This window comes from Malaya genurostris, chromosome 3 (assembly GCF_030247185.1).
Source record: "Malaya genurostris strain Urasoe2022 chromosome 3, Malgen_1.1, whole genome shotgun sequence".
Lineage (NCBI taxonomy): Eukaryota > Metazoa > Arthropoda > Insecta > Diptera > Culicidae > Malaya > Malaya genurostris.
This window is the reverse complement of record NC_080572.1, coordinates 181,828,878-181,852,355: the sequence shown is the minus strand read 5'-3', so window position 1 is coordinate 181,852,355 and position 23,478 is coordinate 181,828,878. Positions and strand designations below refer to the sequence as shown.

Sequence of the window (23,478 nt, the reverse complement as noted above, 5' to 3'; positions counted from 1 at the left end):
CGTTGAATAAATTAAGATTCGAACACGATATTTCTATCAGTATAGTAATTCAGCAGACCCTTATTGCCGGACCAGTACATCGCTACAAACATAGGCTACGATGAAGTAACGAGACCACAGAGATGAGCGAAGCCTAGCCAAATTTTTGAACCCAAACAGTACTCGTTTAAAACAAAAAAAAAGTCACACGTACCCGACCCGAATGATAGAATAGATTTGACGTGAGAAAAACCTATTTTTGAACTCCGTTAATGTTGTAGCTCGTTTGATCCGTCCTGGCATTGATTTAAAAAAAAACTGATTCCTTCGTACAATATCGAGTTTTGCGTTCTAGCCGATAAAAAGCTTGGTGGTCTCGCATCAGATGCAATCCTTCAATCAGATCACATTAATATCGAAGCTGCATATGATTTAATATTTTGAAAATGAACAAAGCAATGCCGTGGTACTACATTCCTTTTCGTGGAATTGGTCTTTCTGTTTCAACAGACTTCGCAGCCGATTCATAGTGTACAGGACCATGCATGGCAGGTTTTGCGATCCTACTGACACTGCACGGAAAGACCGAAATCAGCATTTTGGCGAAAAAATTAGTTGATTTTCTGATTTTAGTTAGTTATTTTTTGAGACAACTAAAAAAATCTTTTGCTAATTTAGATTTTTTAATTCTAATTCTCTTAATAATAATAAAATATTTGTTGAAATGGCTATTTTTTTTAGTTGAATTCACCAATTAAACGTGCTGTCATTTCTTAGCTAAGGCACGTTTCATATCCATTCAACTAATTTTTTAGTTGAATTGGAGAAATAAAACGTTGTTTTCAACCAACATTAATGGTTGAATTGGTTTCTGCCGTTTGCAGCTATATGGCGCTCTGTCACCGAAAAAACGTTAACACCGTAACGACTACTAGCCACTAGATGGCACACGACTACCGAAAAAAATTTCAGTCACGATTATCTTTTCTATATTGGCAGGTAGAAATACGATGTTGTATTGGAGAAAAAGACATAAGCGAAACATAAACTTCTTTTTAAAAATTTGTCTTCTCAATTGCTGTTTTGTTCATTCGACTTCGCGAAATTGACTATCTCACTGAAAACTTTGAGCACTCGGAAACAAAAACCGAATACAAGTAGTACACCGGACAGCGTAGCCGAGAAGGTTGGAAGATACAAAAAACATCATTTGACATATACAATTAGAGTGCAATATTCGAAACTCACTTCACTGTTCCCCGTAAAAACATTATTACGCACAATCGCTTTAAATGCGCACAAATTCTGAATAAATACACTTTCCACTAACAGTTTACGTCATTTTAACATATCGATTTATAAATTTATATATAGATATATCGTAACACATGCGAAAAACATCTAAACAATTTGCAAGCAGTTTCAACAAGACTGTCCCTTTTAGCTTTTTAATGGATTGTTTTGCTTTGACACTTCTCATGAGTTTTTAGCTAATAAACTTGTTAATAAAACCAATTTCATTTTTGTTTTCTTTGTCCTGTCCTTCAGTAATGATGGTGATAGATAAATAGAAACAAATTTTCTGATTTTAATAACAAAATTTGTTGTCAATGAGAATTTCGTACTGGATTGAAATATTGTTGGTTTGTGTCCAGAATATTCGCCAACTAAACACATTCTCTAAAAATAAGAGTTTTTTCAGCAAAGTAAATTCTCAATTTTTACTAATTTTATAGTTATTTTAGAAATTTTGTTGTTAAAATCAACTAATTCAAAAACAGTAATACGAATTAGGCGCAGAGCTAATTTCGGTCGTTCCGTGTGACAGCATCCTTCCAGGTCGGGACTCAAAACATACGATAACTTAAATGGTAGACCAGCGCCCTGTGCATTGCACCGCCAACCTGGGAAAATGAATATCATTGTTGAATGATATACCCTTTGCTTCATGAAAAGCTATTATGCACATGTAATGCATTCAATATAAAATTATAAGAAGTATATCTATTAATATTTTAATGTCAATCACATGACTTTTGTTTGCCATCGCTGTAATTTCGATATTTGCGTGTTATTAGCTCTCAGATACTTCATCTCTCTAACGCGATCAATAATCTCTCCATCAGTCTCATCATTGACTTCATATCCAGTGCCTGAAGAAGAAGGAACCATATAAGGAGTGTATCGAAAAGTGATTAGCAACATTGATTATTGAATAAAAAAGTGAAAAAAAAACATATTTTGACATCAGTTTTCGATATATTGTAGAAAAATTACAATTTTATGCATTTCACTGATTATATTGAAGAAATCGCACTTTGGACTTGACATTCTTCATTAAATTCTGCACAGTTACTTTTGTGACTTTCCTGGTGGCAGCTGTCCAGTTTTTTTTTTAACTCCTGCATGTTTTGGGACACTGTACCTTCCTTCCGAAAGTGCCGCTTGACAATTGCCCAATACCTTTCAATTGGCTGAAGATCCGGGCAGTCCGGTGGGTTGATGTCCTTTTCCACGAATTGTACATTATTTTTTGTCAACCACTGTAGAACGGAGTTGGCGTAGTGGGTTGAAGCCAAATTCGGCCAGAAGAGAGGAGGAGCCTTATGCTTTCTGTACAGTGGCAGCATTCTCTTCTTCAAAAATTCTTCCTCGTACACCTTGGCGTTAATTGTGCCCTTCGTGAAGAAAATCGACGACCGCAAACCACAGGTACAAATTGCTTGCCAGACCAACACTGTCAGCGTCGTCCAGGTCCTGGTATACCGATTTCGTATAATATTGCGGTCCGGGCAGCGCTCGAGAGTCTTCCTTGACGTAGGTTTCGTCGTCGATCAGGATGCATCTGTCTTTATTCTGTAGAATCCGGTTATACAGTTTTCGCGCTCTTGTTTTGGCCTGAACTTGCCGTACCAGGGACTTTTTCGGCACCTCCTGTTTCTTGTACGTTTTCCGGGAGTTCAGAACTTTGATCCGTTGAATCATTCCGATGCTGGTGTTTAACTGCTTGGCCAAATCCCGCGTCGACGCCGATGGGTTTTTCCTGATGTACTCAACCACTTTTAAGTCCCGGCCGGGCTGGCTGGGACCCGTTTTCCTACCGGATCGGAGCAAATCCTTCATGGAAAGGGTCTTACCGAACTTCTCGATAATATTTTTGACACTGGTGTGGTGCACTTTCACCCGTTTTGCAATTTCGTTGTACGTGACACCACTTTCTGAGCACCAAGTGTGCAGAATTTTCTTTCGCGTTTCCGGATCAATTCGACTCATCATTGAAACGATAAACCGTACCGAAACCAATCGATTGCGTAGCTGTTATTGACATGTAAACAAACATGTCACCGCAAAACACGCTGCAAACAAATAAGCCATTCCAGAGTAATAACTGTTTGAATGTTGTTAACTACTTATCGATACACTCCTTATTTAGCCACGTTTCGCCTTCGGCTCATCAGTGTTTAAAGCAGTTCAAATTGTGCTATTTGCTCAAACCAAAAAGCTTCAATGTTCATATATTAAGTTTTCTCGACATTAAGTTTTAGTTGTTTGAATTTTAACCACTGACCCAGAGAATGTGGGCTTCGTTCAAATATGCAACCACTTCATCCCAACCCTTAGCTGGAATGTATCTGGAACAGTATCGTCAGTAAACAAATTTATTTCACAAAACCATAAAACTTGATTCATGTCATTTATGTACATAATAAACGAGATCGGTTCTAAAACACCACCCTGTGGCACACCAAATGGATTTCCCCGGAAACTATACCGAACATATGCTTTCAAACGAGCCTAAGATTGTTGAGAACGGTTCGAGAAAATATAGCGAATAAAAAAAATCCAGTTTGTCGGTTTTCCATTAATTCTAAGGAATTTTTATGCAATACATCGCATTACGTTGATTCAGTAATAGCCGTTCAACCGAGAAGGTTGTGTATAGAAGCGTACAGTTTAACAACGCTGGTTAGTTTACACGCGTTAAATACGACAACGGTTGAACTACAGGTAGAGACCTGTTGGCAGCAGCCGTTAAAAAGTATAGTCGTGCTGCATAAGAGAGCCCTAGTGCTGGGCCAAGCTGGTGAAGAAAACAACAAAGGGCGTTTCCCAAGCTCTACCCAGGCCACAATACACAGCCACAAGTGCTGAGCAAGAGAGTTCAAAGGCACATCGAAGAAGGAGAGTGCAAAGGCACACCGGTGCGAAGGCACTTCGGTGCAGAAGCATATCGGTGCGGAGCACAAGGAAGAAGGAGACAAGACAACTCGGTCTTTCCACTGCCATACAACACGCAGGTATACACCGGTGACCTGCGCTGGTTACAGCTGGCGAAGACGAAAGTAAATCGGAATTCGAGTGGTGCTGGATGTCAGGTAGCAGTAGCATCACATCGTATTCTATCGCTACAGTGAGCTTCAGCATTGTATCAACGTCCAGATACATCCAACAAGAACATCTAGAGCAACGAGGATCTACACGGCAGTGCAACGGAGATAGACAACAATTTCAAGGTAGAAGTTTTTTCTTTTCCTTTTGATTGAGTACTGTGTAGTGTTGGTTTCATTTTTTATTTTAAAGTTTGATTAAAAATTTTAATGTGATGGATGAATCCATGGACGTAAATCCTAGCATGAATCCTATACCCCCACGAACGAAAAAATATCAGGAGAGCTCTTCTGGGCCTTGGATAGTCTTTTTTAGACGTATATCAAAGCCATTAAACATTTTACAAATTAATAAAGGTTTGACATCACGATACTCTTCAATCAAAGAGATCATAAAAGTAAATAATGATAAAATTCGTGTTGTAGTAAATAATTTGAAACAAGCGAATGATATTGTCTCTTCGGAACATTTCAATAAAGAGTATAAAGTTTACATACCCTCCAAAGATGTCGAAATTGACGGTGTTGTTACCGAAGCGAGTCTTTCGGTAGATGATTTACTCAAGCATGGTGTTGGTCGTTTCAAGAACTCTATGCTTGAGGGTGTGAAAATACTGGAGTGCAAACAACTGTACTCAGTAGTTCATGAAGAGGGAAAGAAAGTTTATCGCCCATCAGACTCGTTTCGAGTGACATTTGCCGGGTCTGCGTTGCCGTCCCATGTCTATGTCGATAAAATTCGCCTCCCTGTTCGGCTTTTTGTTCCAAATGTAATGAATTGTACGAACTGCAAAAAATTCGGCCACACAGCTACTTACTGTAGTAATAAATCAAAATGTATTAAGTGTGAAGGGCCTCATAAAGATAATGATTGCAACAAGGAAATTGAAAAATGTATTTATTGTGGAGAAAGTCCTCATGAGGATATTTCAGTATGCACTGCATTTAAAGTACACAAAGACAAAATTAAGCTTTCTTTAAAAGCACGGTCTAAGCGCACATATGCAGAAATGCTTAAAACGGTCATTGATGTCCCCCCTTTGGGAACTGAAAACGGGTTTTCAAATCTAGAGGAACCAGAGGACTCTGACTCTGACGAAAATAGTGAAGGTAATTCGTTTATCACTACCCAAGGGTCAGTTAAGAGAAAGAAGTCTTCTTCCAAATTACCAAAAAAGGCACCTAAAATTTCATCTTCAAAAAAAGATCCCCGTGTTAAACAAGAAAAGTCAAAACCAAAGACTGTGCCTCCTGGTTTGTCAAATTCACAAACCAATCCAGGATCTAGCACAGAAAAAGGTAATAATCCTGTGGGCTCTATTTCACAACCACCAACAGGATTACTGAAGTTTTCGGAAATTGTTGAATGGATTTTCTCAGCATTCAATATATCTGAACCCTTAAAGACCCTCATAATGGCATTCCTTCCAATAGCTAGAAATTTTTTGAAGCAGTTATCAGCTCAATGGCCAATTGTCTCAGGTTTTGTATCTTTTGATGGATAATTTATCACCCGCCGCAAATGATTCATTTAAAATTTTATTGCATAGCCAAAAATGTGATGTATTTGCTTTATGCGAAACATGGCTTACTTCAAACATAGCTTTAAATTTTAATGATTTTAACATTATACGTCTCGATAGAGACTCTCCGTATGGTGGAGTGCTTTCGGGAATTAAGAAATGCTATTCCTTTTATAGATTAAACATCCCTTCAACTTCTAGTATAGAAGTTGTTGCTTGCCAAATAAACATTAAAGGCAAAGATATTTGCATAGCTTCGGTTTATATTCCTCCAAAAGCACAAGTTGGACAGCGACAGCTTAATGAAATGGTTGAAGCCCTTCCTGCTCCACGATTGATTCTGGGGGATTTAAATTCGCACGGAATGATGTGGGGTTCCGTTTACAATGATAGCAGATCATCTTTAATACAAAACATTTGTGACAATTTTAGCATGACGGTATTAAATATGGGTAGCATGACACGGATCCCAAGACCTCCTGCACGCCCAAGTGCATTAGATCTATCTCTTTGCTCAACATCAATTCGACTAGATTGCACCTGGAAAATATTGCCTGATTTACACGGTAGCGATCATTTACCAATCATCATCTCAATTAGCAATAGCAATTGCATTGCTACTTCAGCTAGTATTCCATATGATTTGACAAAAAATATCGACTGGATTAAATACCAAAGTAGTATCTCTAGTATTTTGAATTCAATGGAAGAGCTCCCTCCACTTGAAGAATATGACTTCCTCATTTGTTCGATTCTGGAGGCAGCAGAACAATCCCAAACTAAACGCTTTCCTGGGCCAACGACTAACAGAAGGCCTCCCAACCCCTGGTGGGACAAAGAGTGCTCAGAGGCTAAACTCGCAAAACAAAATGCTTGCAAGACGTTTCTAAAACGGGGAGGAGGAACTCCTCAGAATTTTGAAAAACTTATGGCTTTAGAAACCAAGTACAAGAGCATACTTCGAGCCAAAAAATGTAGCTATTGGAGACATTTTGTCGAAGGTTTGTCAAGAGAAACCTCAATGAGCACTCTTTGGAACACGGCCAGACGAATGAGGAATCGTAACGTGGGCAATGAGAGTGATGAATACTCGAACCGATGGATATTTGACTTTGCTAGGAAAGTTTGCCCAGATTCTGTTCCTACGCAGAGTATTATAAGGGAATCTCCTCCAAATAATGGGTTTATTAATAACCCATTTTCAATGATGGAATTTTCTATAGCACTCTTGTCTTGTAACAATAACGCTCCTGGGTTGGACAGAATTAAATTCAACTTGGTGAAGAATCTGCCCGACCTCGCAAAAAAGACGTTTGTTGGAATTGTTCAACAAGTTTCTTGAGCAAAATATTGTTCCGCCTGACTGGAGACAAGTGAAAGTTATCGCCATTCAAAAACCGGGGAAACCAGCTTCCAATCACAACTCATATAGACCCATTGCGATGTTGTCCTGCATCAGAAAATTGTTCGAAAAAATTATTCTACGACGTCTCGACACTTGGGTCGAGACGAACGGTTTGTTGTCAGATACTCAGTTTGGCTTCCGTAGAAATAAAGGGACGAATGATTGCCTTGCATTACTTTCGTCTGACATCCAAATTGCCTTCGCTCAAAAGCAACAAATGGCATCTGTATTTTTAGACATTAAAGGAGCATTTGATTCAGTTTCCATTGATGTTCTTTCAGACAAGCTCCACCAACATGGACTCCCAGCGGTTATAAATAATTATTTGCACAACCTTTTGTCAGAGAAACGCATGCATTTTTCATATAGCGATTTGACAACATTCAGAATTAGCTACATGGGTCTACCGCAAGGCTCATGCCTCAGTCCGCTCCTTTATAATTTTTACGTGAATGACATTGACAGCTGTCTTGTAACCCCATGTACACTAAGACAATTGGCAGATGATGGCGTGGTTTCAGTTACTGGACCCAAAGCTATTGATCTGCATAAACCATTGCAAGATACCTTAGATAACTTGTCCGTTTGGGCTGTTCATCTTGGTATCGAATTCTCTGCGGAGAAAACAGAGTTAGTCGTCTTTTCAAGAAAGCATGATCCCGCGCAGCTTCAGCTCCATATGATGGGAAGAATGATCCAACAGGTTTTAACTTTTAAATACCTCGGGGTGTGGTTCGATTCCAAATGCAAGTGGGGAGGACACATTAGGTATCTGATAACGAAATGCCAACAAAGAGTAAATTTTCTTCGAACAATAACAGGATCTTGGTGGGGTGCTCATCCGCAAGATCTAATAAAATTGTATCAAACAACGATACTTTCAGTGATGGAATATGGATGCGTTTGTTTTCGTTCCGCTGCAAACTCTCATATTATCAAACTTGAGCGAATTCAGTACCGTTGTTTGCGAATTGCCTTAGGCTGCATGCATTCAACACATACAATGAGTCTTGAAGTTCTGGCGGGAGTTCTTCCATTAAAAGATCGATTTTGGGAGCTTTCATCACGCCTGCTAATAAGATGTGAGGTGCTGAATTCCATGGTAATTAATAATTTCGAACGACTAGTCGAGCTTCGATCTCAAACAAAATTCATGACAGTATATTTTAACCATATGTCACAGGAAATCAACCCTTCAAGATATATTCCTATCCATGTCAGCCTCCTAAATGTCCCTGACTCAACTTTATTTTTCGACACATCCATGCAGCGCGAAGTGCGTGGAATCCCGGATCATCTACGCTCGACGGAAATCCCAAAAATATTTTCAAGTAAGTTCAGGCATATTGACTCTGAGAAAATGTTTTACACGGACGGATCGCGAATTGAAGAAGCGACAGGGTTTGGTATGTTCAACAATAATGTTTCGGCCTCATTTAGGCTTCAAGAACCTGCATCTGTTTATATAGCAGAGCTAGCAGCAGTTCATTATAGTTTGAGTGTAATCGTCACATTATCTCCAAACCATTATTTCCTCTTCACAGATAGTCTGAGTGCAATTGAAGCCATTCGCTCAAACATGACTGGCAAGACTGAACCGTTTTTCCTGGGCAAAATAAAACAGTGCCTGAACGACATATTGAACAATAATTATCTAATCACTATAGTCTGGGTCCCGGCTCATTGCTCCATTCCTGGCAATGAAAGAGCCGATATTTTAGCCAAAGGTGGTGCTATTGAGGGTGAAATTTATGAGCGACCGATTGCTTTCAACGAATTCTATAGCTCGTCTCGCCAAAGAACACTTGCCAGCTGGCAAGCTTCTTGGGATAGAGATGATCTGGGTCGGTGGATGCACTCAATTATTCCGAATATATCGACAAAGTCATGGTTCAGGGGACTGGATGTGAGTAGGGATTTCATTCGTGTGATGTCCAGACTCATGTCCAATCACTACACGTTAAATGCACATCTCCTTCGAATTGGGCTCTCCGAGACTAATCATTGTGCTTGCGGAGAAGGTTATCGGGATATTGATCATGTCGTTTGGACATGCGTGGAGTATCGTGATGTCAGATCTCAACTAATAAATTCTTTGCGTACCCAAGGTAGACTATCCAATATCCCAGTTCGAGACATTCTTGCTTGTCGTGACCTTTCATACATGAAACTTATTTATCATTTCATAAAGAAAATTGGAGTTTCAATTTAATAAAGGCCCCTTTTAAGACTTAGCTCTGATCCCAGCTGCGTCCATGAGTTCAACCAATAGCTAAATTAGAATAAAAATTATGTAATGATACAAACAAACTCGAAACAGTTTATGAAATTATCAACAAAATGTCTGAAAATAACAGCTTATTTTATAATTTATAGAAGTTAATCGTTTGGTTCAAATAATATTTCCGAGTAGATTTCATAATTAATGACGAGTTACTTAAGATGATATTTAAGCTATAAGAGAATATGTTTTAATAAATTCAAAACGTTGTGACTATGTTAGAATTAAATTAGGATAAGAATATTATGTAAAAGTGATGCTACGGCGAAGAAAAACTTATGTAAACTGCCTTAAGAAATAAACGTATTTATGGAAAAAAAAATCGCATTACGTTGCAAAAATGATTACCAATTTTTTGTTTTGCAACAACAGCAAAATTCTTGTAGCTTTTAATTTGATTATTCAAATTGTTATCATGAAAAATGATTACCGTTTTTCACACACTTCTTTTATTGCATTGGGAAGTTAGGAAAATCTTTGTGACATATGGAGGTTAAAAAACAATACGGCACTAGAACGCAATATAGTCACAATGTCACCACAACTTTAAGTTCGCATGTTGTGATGACTGGCGTAGAAAGGTGAAAGTTGATTGAAATCACAGTTGAAGCTGCTAACGAAATTATCCTTTGTGTTTTCTGTTCGCAGTTATCATAAAATTATCTCCGTTGTTTTCTCTCCCTTCCGGAGGCATCGCAAATCACAAACAACGAATTAAAAATTCTCGCGGTAGAGGCTGGGTGGGTAAGTGATAAAGCTAATTAATTGGATGGTCGAAGCGAAGAAAAGCGAAAACGCGCATAAATAAACTGGGTCAAGTCCACCGTAGCGACGCGCATGACGGGTGGCAGGTGTGGGCACCGGTTCGGGTTGGATCGTACTGGACCGCAACCTGTGATATTGCTTTCTATGTGACTTTCTACTACTGTCAGACACTTAGTAGAATTATGAATCGTGTAACGCGCGAATGAGTGGCGACACAAACACGATTTTTTTAAACATTTACATTTACAATATTATTTTGACAATTTGAGGTGAAGGTGACATTGGTCAGCTTAATCTGTACTCTGTAGACATGCTCTTCGGTTTGATGTGAAGTAATGGTCACGTATCTAATCAGGCTATTTTCAATTTTCCCTTTCCAGTATGATGTCGATCCAAGAAGAGCTGGACCAGATGGGCATCAAAAACGACCAACCGCCGGCCTATTCGCAGGCAATCGCCGGCGACGACGTCAACAACACCGACAGCAGCGTCGACAACAGCAATGTGTGCCAGAACGGATGGCCGACCATGCCGGGAGGGATTCCCGGCGTTGCAAATAAACCGGCCGGTTGGATGGACGGTCTGTTCGGTTGCATGCGGCCAGTGCTGTCGCTAATCGGCAAGACCCACATTATGGAGATGAAGAGTAAACAGACTGATGACTGGGAAATTCCCTTCGAGTCCATTACCGATTTGGTGTGGCTCGGCAGTGGGGCCCAGGGTGCCGTGTTCCGTGGCCAACTGCGAAATGAACTTGTCGCGGTTAAGAAAGTCCGAGACGTCAAGGAAACAGACATAAAACACCTACGAAAGCTGGATCACGAGAACATAGTTAAATTCAAGTAGGTATACATTGTCGCCATCTGTGACATATATAACTTTATGTTTGCATAGTCGAGATTCCTAATAGCGATAACGTGACTAGCCGTGAGGTTATTCTTAGACTGTTTCCTCGTTGAAGTCCCTACACCCTGCCTTAGACTGCCACATTGGCACGATTTTCGAACCGCTAGAGCATGCTGTTACGGCTATGACTGCAGTCTCGCCTGGCGGCAAGAGTCTCTCAAGGAAACATGAGATTCTCTGTTTTTACTGTAACCCCGCTAGTTACTTGTATAGTCATGTACTATAGATTATTGTCATGGTTATCATGACCGCTAGGTTTTTATCAATCATTTCTAATTTATGCATTGATACTATTTTTTACCCAACTCTCTTAGAATAACTTCGGCAGCAATCGTTTGAATAGCTATATTTTTTGTCCCAAAAACCAAACTAATGAAATGCTGTCTTTTTTTTATTTCTTTATTCCACTGCTCACTTTCTCTCTCGCCGGATACCGTACTACAAAATGCGACTGGCGCCGTCAACCTGAATGGGTATGGCTCCACACGCCAACGCCAACGTTCTGGCACCGATGGACGGACGACGCCAAACCCTTCCATGTCTGCACATAAAAATGCGCCAACACCGGTAACGACATCGCGCCTTCATAATAATATTGCGATGGCTCCTTGGTTGGCGTATTGCCCTATTCACGTTCCATTTTCAATCAATCAATCTGCAACCTAAAAACAACAACAACGACTGAATGTAAACAGAGGTGTATGCACTCAAGCGCCGGTGTTTTGCATGATCATGGAATTTTGCCCGTACGGACCGCTGCACCAGATCCTGGCGGACGGTAGAGACATCATATATCCGAACCGGTTGGTGTCCTGGTCGCAACAAATCGCCCACGGAATGCAGTACCTCCACTCACACAAGATCATTCACCGTGATCTCAAAAGTCCCAAGTAAGTGCAACAGCTAAATTGTATTTAGTGGTAAATTCAGCCGGTTTTGATTCATGTGGTAGGATAGTTTTGGTTTTTTTAATGCCTATAATACTGAACATGGAACCACACGCGATCGTAATACAACTAAAATATTAATTGTTTTTTTTTATGCGGACCACATTTCTGCTTTCTGTATAGGGGTGCAAATAAGAAATTTTAGGAAAAATACATGTAAAAATGTGATCAGGTTTTGAACACTTATATCTCAGTCAAATTTGTTTCAATCACTAATATTATTTCACCCACTGATTGGGAATCTTTCCAAGTATTAGTTTGACTGACACATTCACGTATTTAGGGCTACATTTACATAGGGCTATTGTATTGCAAGCTATTGCGCCTATTTTAATCTTTTAGTACCGTTGATTGAAGGTTGATTAGTAGCGAACAGCGTCCTATTTTATCTGCAAAAAAAATCTAAGACTAGGATTTGGCTTTCCTTAACACTAGATATACGGATTTTGGTTATATACCTATTTCTACTGGAATGAGCCAATTTCACTTTGGAAATTGAAGTTTTTTACGAAGAAAAAGTTCCAAATTAATTTAAATGAAATGTTTATTATCAAAATAATAATTGAAAACATTTTGTACATGTAAACTTCTGTTTTGAAACACATTTTCCGCAAACGTTTACTATTACATTTAGCACAATTAGGTTTTTTACCGTCACTGCTAACCTCAATCGGATGAACACGTTTTGACAGTTCAGCAGTACTGTTTGTAAACAGAAATTTCTTTTGTTTGTTTATTGACAAATTGGATCAGACCATTTACAGTCCGTATCGCCTAAATAAAGTTTTAAAACATTTGTTCACGATTGAATACGGTTCGTTTTTGATATTTATTAAATAAAAGTGACTAGTTGCGAAGTGTAAAGATGATTGTTTTAGATGTGCTCTTCGATTTTTGTTTAGGCTTGTTTGTAAACAGTACCGCTGAACTGTCAAGGATGAATACTTGTTCATTTGTGTCGTCACGATAAAAAACCTAATTGTTTGTACATCTGTTTCTGTTGCAAGCAGAGATGCCAGATATTTTAACAGAAAATCTGTATTGATTTGCATAAAAAATCTGTATTTATCTGTATTCACTAATAAAATGAAATTTCTACAAAAAAATAATGCTAAAATAACAGATTTAATGAGCATTCATTCTTCACATTTTCGTAAGTCATTGACGCGCTCAGAATTCATTGACGATACTTTAAATAGTTCGAAAATGTTGACTTCATAAGTTGACCTGGAACGCAACGCCCAATATGCAACGTCAAGTCATACAACTCTCAGACTGACAAAGTTTCATGATGCCATGACTCGAATATCAGTTCAAACTGGTTCCAAATTAAAAATGTATTTTAGTTTTCATCATCTCCATGAAAGATCTCCATTTCAATGTCCAGACAAATAGTCCGTTGATTAATAAATTTTTATCTCGTCACTGCAATCAAATACTAATAGATACATTTAGGGGTTTTGTTGGTTTCTGCAAAAACTGTGAAATGTTTTAAGCACTGACTCATCGAAGGCGAAACGCGAAGCAATAGAAACAAAATATGTGCTTTTTGCACAAACCAACAAAACCCTTAAATAATAAGCCGTCGCTCGTTTACGCCTGAGACGTCAGAAATAATATGGCACTTGTGCAATATTATTTGAGGGTTGCAGAAATAGTGCAAACTTTGCGTATGCTTAGCGGTATAATATGAACTGCTAGGCGCGAGATGGCAGTTCAGTTTGAACTGCTTTAAACACTTACAAGTCGAAGACCAAACGCGAAGAAATAGAAATTAATAGATAGCTTAACTAATAGTTTAATTTTTTCTTTCATACATTTGTGACATCTGTATAAAATTTAGAAAATCTGTATAAAATCTGTACTCTGTATTAAATCTGTATGCGTATGTAAAAATCTGTATAATACAGATAAATCTGTATAAATGGCATCTCTGGTTGCAAGATTGTTGAATTTGACAGTTCTTTCGCGAGTCAGTAGCATGAATTTATGTCATTGGAATAAGTGTGTTCTCGACCTCTTCTCTATATTTATTTCCTAGTTCTTCAGATCGTGTTACATTGACAAAAACATAAAACGTTGAACAAATGATACAATGTAAAAACTTACTAAAGTACTGTAAACGATAGACGTTTTTACATTATATCATTTGTTCAACGCTTTATGTTTTTGTCATACAATAAAATTTTCCAGAACGTCGGATAGTAAACAACATTCGTTTGTTTTATAATACTGAGACAGCCGTTTTCCTGTTTTCTCCGGAAAATAAAATCTTTTCTTGAAATATTTACTTGAGTCGTCTCTTCATACAGAACCTAAGCATTGATAGCTGCTAAGTCTAAAATGTTGTCGAAAACTTGTAGAGGCCATCTGCGTAAACTTGCTTTGACGCTATACTTTCGGGCCATTTGGTCATGTGCATCAACACCATACTTGGTGCTTTATAATAAGTTCTTGTTTCCGGAACAAGTTTCTTATTTTTTTCCATTGTTATATTTTTATGTTTTGTACTAAAAAGTCAAACATTTTTATTGGGTTTGCTTTTATAAATAGTTAGGGTGCGATTCCCAGATCTATACAGTTTTGTAGAAAACATATATGACATATATACATATATATATATATATATATATATATATATATATATATATATATATATATATATATATATATATATATATATATATATATATATATATATATATATATATATATATATATATATATATATATATAATTGAAGATTGCATCGATTTTTGTCGGAATTTGCTTATAATATTATGTGACATTTCATCTAATGGTTCTATATTTGTGAGTCTGTGTAACTCATTTGTACTAAACCAGGGAGGACGCTTCAAAATCATTTTCAGAATTTTATTCTGAATCCTTTGAAGCGTTTTCTTCCTGGTGGAACAACAACTTGACCAAATTGGTACTGCATAAAGCATGGCTGGTCTGAAAATTTGTTTATAAATTAACAATTTGTTTTTTAGACAGAGCTTAGAATTTCTGTTTATAAGAGGATATAAACATTTAATATATTTATTACACTTTGCCTGGATTCATTCAATGTGATCCTTGAAAGTGAGTTTTTTGTCATATGTTAAACCTAAGTATTTAGCTTGATCAGACCATGTCAATTCCAAGCCATTCAATTTGAGAATGTGATTATTGTTTGATTTAATAAAAGGAAGCTCTTGGTTTATGAGGGAAGATAATTAATTGCGTTTTTGCTGCATTTGGTTTAATTTTCCATCGTTTTTCCATCTTTTTGGGAAGTAAGCTAATGAAAAACACTTGTTGACAATTTTAACCAGGAGTCTCAAGGCAACATCGGGAATATTTTTAATAAGAATATTAAAAATTCCATCATTACCAGGAGCCTTCTGTTTTTAAGTTTCCTAATAATTGATTTAATTTCATCAGAATTCGTCTCAATAATGTCATCTTGTGATAATACTTGGGTTTAAATATGCTCATATTTTAGTGAGACTTCATTTTCAATAGGACTCACAACGTTCAAATTAAAATTGTGGACACTCTCGAACTACAGAGCTTTTTCGCCATTCGTAAGAAGTATTTGATTTCCTTCCTTGAGAGCAGGAATTGGTTTCTGATGTTTCTTAAGAACCGTAGAAAGTTTCCAGAAAGGTTTAGAATATAGTTTAATTTGTTCAATTTCTTTAGCGAAATTTTCATTTCGCAAAAGAGTAAATCTATGTTTAATTTCTTTTTGTAAATCCTTAACTGTTTTTCATAGCAGAATCACGAGAACGTTGATATTGTCGTCGACGAACATGCTTCAACCGAATGAGCAGTTAAAGATTGTCATCGATGATAGGAGAATTTAATTTAGTTTGAGCTTTGGGAACTGAAAGATTTCTAGCTTCGATAATATAATGATTCAAATTATCAATTGCTGTGTCGATGTCCGTAGAATTTTCTAAAATAGTTTCATAATCCACATGATTTTCAATGTGAGATCTGTAATCCAACCAATTAGCTCTATGATAGTTGAATATAGAACTAATTGTATTAATTATAGCTTCGTTGGAAAGTCTGAATGTTACAGGAAGATGATCTGAGTCAAAGTCAGCATGTGTAATCGGTGACAAATGTGACTTTGATCCGTTAGAACCAGATCAATTGTAGACGGGTTTTTCACGGAAGAGAAGCAAGTCGGATTACTGGGATGAAGAACTGTGAAGTAACCAGCTGAGAGTTGATTATGAATTATTTTACCATTACTGTTATTTTGCCTACAATTCCACTGGACATGTTTAGCATTTAAGTCCCCTATTACGAAAAATTTCGATCGATATCTTGTGAGTTTTTGCAAAGCGCCTTTAAAGAAATTTAATTGTTCGTCGGTGCATTGGAATGGCAAATATGCTCCAGCGATGAAATAAATTCGAAAGCCGTGTGGAATCCGGCGGAAAAAAATGAACCAAGAATAGATCCACTGGGTTCCTGCTTCTATGTCGTAAAAGGCGACAATTGCAGGAGTTTCTTTTTCCTTTCAGTTATCAGATACTTTCAATGTTTTACTTCTGATTACTCTATTTTACTAAATCATCTCTTTATTCAACCTATCAATTTCCGTCTAGCTTCGGAGAAAAGTTTTATTAGGAATGATTTCTTCTTCCATGTTATTGATTGTCTTTCAGGATTATAAAATGAATGATAAAAATCAACCATTGCGCAAATCCGTTTATATTACAAAGTTAATAACAGAGATAACATATATCGGTATATTGAATACATAGTAAAAAACACTTGATATTAATATTTCAAACAGTAAATTAATTTCAACTAATATAACCAATTAATAATTTTTATAAATAATTAAAATAATAAAGCGGAAATAATAAAGAATCAAGACGCGTGTGAAATCTGTTGACCTTTGTTTGGTGATTTAAAATGATTTTATAATAACTGTTTAGAATATTTCAATGCAATGAATCAACTTTTTTGTCTAAATCCTATTCGCTCGTTTATTTTGTATCACGTAGTTTCATTTATGAAAACGTGCTTAATCCACCTAGCAGTGAGATGATACCTTTTTTTATCAATTCGCATGTGTTTTTTTTTGCATGACTAAAAAAACGCGAAAGGTAGATGCATAAACGAGTGACTGCATACTCGACAGCCGGCTGTCCGGAGTTTTGTCAATTTCGGAGATTGACTGTTTCGTGCATTATATTGCCAGCACAAAGTAACACATAAAACGATAAAACTTTTAAACATTCTTGGTAGTCGGCTACCCAGAGCAATAAACACATGATAACATTATTAAAACATTTACTAACAAAGTATCCTCTCATGTGATGCATGTGGGAATGCAGAGGATTCCTCGGTTCTTAGTAGCAACATGCATCGAACTAACAATCCTTTCCCTCCCAAGTAGATCTGCATTCGGCCGTTGGACAAAAATGGCAACTCCACCACCCATTCCAGTAAACCTGTCAAATCGATGAACCACATAATGTGGATTACTTTTCAATTTGACATTTGGTTTAAGAAAAGTTTCTGTCACAATGGCAATATGAATTTTGTAAACTTTGAGAAAATTATAAAATTCATCTTCACTCGATTTCAAAGATCGAGCATTCCAATTTAAAATATTCAAATAATTATTTAACATCACTGTTAAATTTTAAATTCATTATAATATTATTTGCGAATTGCCATCCGATTTGAAATGCTTCAAAAAGTGATGAAGTCGAATTCATTCGGATGATCATTTGAAAAAGTTGATCTTGTAGGTAGATCATTTATTTTCAGTTATATCGCCTAAATCAACTTCATTTAAAGAAGCGAATTGCATTGAAGGAATATTTGTAGGTATACTGCCATTAGAAGAAGATGATTTGGCCGATCTACCTATTAATAAATTGTTTTCGTTATAAGATGAAGATGGCGGTCCTGTGTTTTGATTATTTACATTAGAAGAATTAAGTGGTAGATTTCTACCTGTTATACTAGCATAACTGAAATTAGAAGAAGATGATGACGAGGTCGATCTACCTGTCAATATCAATTGTTTTCGTTAGAAGAGGAATTGACAGGCGTACCTGTTTTTTGTTTTGAATTCGAAGAAATAAGTGCCTTAGAAGAATTAGGCGTGGCTTTTGTAACGGTTTTTTTTGATTTTCAGGTATGTTCTGTAAATTTAAGGTCGTTGATTTGACTTGTAGTCTAAGCGAACGAGCGTTTAAAATTTTTTCCCTGACAGGACATTTCAAATAATTGGATTTATGATTTCCATCGCAATTTGAACATGAAAATTTATCAGTGGTTTCATTCATTGGACAAACGTCTTTCGAATGCGATTTACCACAATTCAAGCACCGTATATCCATATGATAATTTTTGGTTCCATGGCCGAAGCCTTGGCAACAACGACATTGCGTTAAGTTTGCAATACGATTATGCCGTTTATAATGTTCCCAATGAATTTTAATGTAAGAAATGTAATGTACTTTTTCTAAAGTTTTCAAATTGTTTACATCACTTCGATTGAAGTATATTAGTTAAAGTTCATGGGAAATTCCAGAGCGTGGTTTAGAAGAACCATTCGCTCTTTTTTCATAGGTATTACTTGGGAAGGGGCAAAACCAAGCAATTCTTTTAGTTCATTTTTAATTTCTTCACTACTTTGATCATTTGATAAGCCTTTCAAGACAGCCTTGAAGGGTCTGTCTGATTGTATATCATATGAATAAAATTTATGAAGTTTCTCGGACAAATATCGGATAAGACGTTCATAATCTTCCAATCCATCAACCAAGACTCGACATTCTCCTCTTCGTCCGATTTGAAATGAGACTTTTACTTCCGGGAGAAAAGTAGCAAGCTCAGTACGGAATGATTTGAAGTAGGAAATTATCACCGTCACTGGTGACATAGAATGTTGTTTCTTCCCCGAACGACAAGCGTCCATTTTGGGAATTTTTGAAGAATTTTCTTCTATGTCGCTACAATCGGATTCAGGAAGAATCTCGAAAAATATTGTTAGACGGCATAGAATCAACGGAAGGGAAATCCGTCCGTTGTCTTTTATTTTTACATTCAGATTCTATAAGATCGTGAATGTTATTAGAAAAATGTTGAATAACGGATTGTGATTTATTCCATATTGAATTATTTTTAGCCTTAGGCTTGTTGCCTTTCCGGTTGGACCAGGCATTTTTTAAATGAATGGAATTTAGAATTTTGAACAATAGTTTTTTGAATAGCTAGCCTTAAAAAAGGTTGATTTCTTAGTCACTCTAATATCACTCTTTGTATCACTTAGTCACTCTTTGTATAGCCTTGAGAAAGGCTGACTAATTTTTAGTCTTTAAAAAGACTGCTAGTGATTCAGGTAGCTTGACTGAAGCCTTGAATCAATGAAACTCTAGGTAGCCAGAAAAAATTTCCAGGAGCTATACGCGTGCGGTGCGAACGACTGTTCAACACCGACTGAAATACACCATAATGCCGTTTTTCGTACTGCATAACGTTTCGCCTTACTATGAAATGTGAAATGTTTTTCACTTGGTTTGTGTGGAGGTAATGTGTACCTGGTGTTCGGCGAAGCAATTTGTTTTGAACCCTTTGGTTCACCAACACATATACGAACCGGCTGCTCATCAGAAACAGAAGAGGGACAAAATGATCGGTTCGATTCGATTGTTCATGATAACACTAACAACAGTAGGTTCATAATGTGAAGTTTCGGATCGTTCCCCACGAGCATCCGTTCTTTGTTCGACAATCAGCATTCGATTGAACGCGTCTTGCGTATTCGGAATCGATGGTTTACCACCACTAGCATACACACAAATATTGCATGTGTGGAATGATAGAGCCAATAATTTTTATATTATGCGATTAATTGTTAAACCATTCATGAGTCAAAATGGTTTACAACCGTGAAAATACGTATACTACATTCAATAATACGAAATGAAGGGGTCTGCGGAGGGAGAGGAATGAATGTTCACATATATTTCATTACTTAACTAGAAACTAACGAATATTTTCTAGAAGTGGTATAAAAGTTTTATCTACATATAGTGAACAAATGTTTTGTGAGTCAAATTGGCTCGGTCCGTAAATCTAGTGTTAACGGAGACGATGAGTAAACGATATATCAGCTGAGAATATCGCTCTGATTGGTCCTTAAATGCAAAAGCGATATTGTTGGAGCTCCCGAATCTATAAACATAAGCGAAATTATGGTTAAAACTTGAGACTTACATGAAACATGTTAGTGAAAGATTGCACGATTTGAAGTTCTAATAGGATTGCTTTGATCAATTGTAATTAACTGGCAAGCGCGTGACTTAAGGTAAAACGTAGCAGAGTATGCGTGTCGCGTTTTTTTTGATCTATTATTCAAAAACTAGACCGACTTTCGAAAAACCAAAAACGCTTAAGTTTTAGCAACTAAATTTATTACAACTAAGTATTCTTAAAATTTTGAAATTTTGCTTTGCCGAGACGTAATTAGACGTAACCGAAATCCATAACTCTGATAAGCGCAAAATATAATTACATATATTCGGACTATGGGTATAGTTTCGTCGGATGCAAGACAAAAACAAATCCAGTCGAGCAGAGTCTTGGTTCGCGTGTTTGATGTTCTTTTAAATTGTCACACGACAACTGAAAGCTTTATGTTGCTAATATGGATCGATCTAATGAGACTCTCGTTCAATTCCACATTAAAGTGAAGTTGTATGACGATTGATTGTGAACTGTTTGATTAAAAATATCGATCATTTGAAGTTTTGGTTGCCTTCTCGATCAGAAGAAAATAGTTAAAGTATAGCTTATTATGCCCTTATCATCGACTAGCAAAACAGCTAGTGAGATTGAATTAATAACTAAAATAGTTGATTGAGTAGATTGTTTATTGAGTAGTTGATGAGCTGATTGAGGTATTTCTAATATCAAATTAATAGCACAGTAACATTGAAATCTAGAAAAGAATGAGTAAATTTGAAACGTATTTGAATTAGCTTTGAGGGAACACGATTGACGGTTTTGAGAAGTAGATGATTATTGATGCATACAAAATGAATGACACAATAAAATAAAACGAAGAATAACTACCGATTTATAAATTTTTGATTGGTTTGACGTGAAGTCGCCATAACTAAATAACGAAGCATATATTGGAGAAGCCGAATGAATGAAAAACTTACAGAAAATTGGATTTGTTGGATAAAGATATGCTCAGAGACAGGTCTCGAACCTGCGTTCTTATGAATTCCGTGCATAAGCGCTACCATTTCGCCACTCTAAGTATAGTGATAGACACAGCTCTAAAACACGACTAGACATGATAAAGTGTTTGTTTGTAGTATATGTACAATTATTGCACCGGCTATATCCAAGGAGCGATTCAAAGATAGTTTATCTCACATTATCTAAATTTTTGCATTCACTGCCAGCGCTGAATATTGGTACAGCGGTCAAAAAAATAATAATAATGCAACCTGTACATTGTTTTGTTACTAAAACGTAATTCTTAATGCGCGGAACAGATAAGCGAGTACTTACCATATGGGACAGACCCGACTAGATATTTCGGTAGTAACATGTGATTAGAGCATATCGCACGATAGGCCCTTGCGAATGTTAAAAAATATAATGCTCATTGCTCGGCTCTACAACCACCATTTACACAATAAACGATATAATCTCGTAGATAGAAGCTCAATCTACGAAATTGTGCGCAATATGCTTGAATTTCATGTTTAAAACTTGAGTAATGAGCATTATTTTTCGTAACTTTCAAAAGGGCATATCGCACGATATGCCCTAATCACATGTTAGTACCGATTTATTTTCAAATTTTACTCAACTACCCCAAATTATTTTTTCAATTCCTAAAATTATGGTAAAAATTGACGTTATTCGTCAGGCTAACTCAAAAGTGGCTAGAACTCATATGGGACTGATATGCGAGTATGTGCCAAACATGCCCGCCCGCTTGTGAGGAATTCTGGCAACAGTCAGAAGACTGGCTGCATTCCGGCTGGTGTCAAAATTGTCCAGGCGAAATTGAGTCATTATCTCGCTGTACGTGTCTTGTTTATTTCTCTATTCCTTGTTTTTTTAACCGACTTCATTTGATATTCGTCAATCTCGTATTTTCATACAAAAAACGAATATTAGGACGAGGTAAATGAGATTGAAATATGGGTATGTTCGGTAGTGAGAAAGCAATGTTATTGGCAATAACATTTTCCATAATTAGTAGGGTAAGGGCTCCCTATTTCATCTCATTTGTAAGGACGTCGCCTTCAAACCCAGATTTAGCCACTAAAATCACTATATTTCATATTACTTTTTCATTCGCCTTGCTCCACGTTGAGAATTGATTCACATTTCTTGAAAATTTAACTAATATTCATAAAACAGCTAAAAACACTTATGATGTGTTCACTACTCTGCTCCTAATTCCATCTCAATGGATTTTTATCCATCCTATCATTGATCCTGTATTCATCCTATAAATTAGCAATGGCGACAGCAATCAAAACAAAATATTCCACTATTACACTCTCAGGTTCAAAATGTCAGAATTCTTCTTAAAAACGGTCTAATCAAACTATGAGACAACACACGATATTTTTATAACCAGTTTGAAATCATTTCAACGTTTAAAAATTTTTCGGTCGTTTCCGTTACCTTTCGCTTTGAATTTAAAACTATACTGTAAAGTTAATTTGGTGAACTTTAAATAAAAATCAAAATGTAATTGTTACTATTTATTCATTAGCCCTTCTTAAAACAAAGTGTAGAGCCAGAGATGCCATTTATACAGATTTATTTGTATTGTATAGATTTTTGCGTTCGCATACTGATTTAAATCAAAGTGCAGATTTTATACAGATTTCCTAAATTTAATACAGATTTGTACAGGTTCATAGAAAGTGAGAAGTAAAAAATTAGACTTTTCTCTCTGAGTATCTATTAGTATTTGATTGCAGTGATTCTTTAAAAGCTTATTAATCAACGGACAAATCACATGTTAAAGTGGAAATCTTTTATGTAGATAATTGATTATGAACACTGACAAACATTTATATTAAAATTTTGAACCAATTTTATATGTATATATATATATATATATATATATATATATATATATATATATATATATATATATATATATATATATATATATATATATATATATATATATATATATATATATATATATATATATATATATATATATATATATATATATATATATATATATACACACTTAAATTTTTTAGCT

At 36.3% G+C, this 23,478-nt stretch overlaps 1 protein-coding gene across 2 annotated transcripts in view; it reads left to right on the top strand.

The window, feature by feature from the left end:
* LOC131439495 (mitogen-activated protein kinase kinase kinase 9) overlaps positions 1-23,478 on the top strand; it is a 97,670-nt gene that overhangs the window by 48,823 nt on the left and 25,369 nt on the right. For both annotated transcript variants that reach the window (XM_058610577.1, XM_058610578.1), the window contains 2 exons: positions 10,722-11,183; positions 11,943-12,137. In XM_058610577.1, the coding sequence (XP_058466560.1) occupies positions 10,722-11,183; positions 11,943-12,137 (657 nt within the window). The remainder of the gene's footprint in view (positions 1-10,721; positions 11,184-11,942; positions 12,138-23,478) is intronic.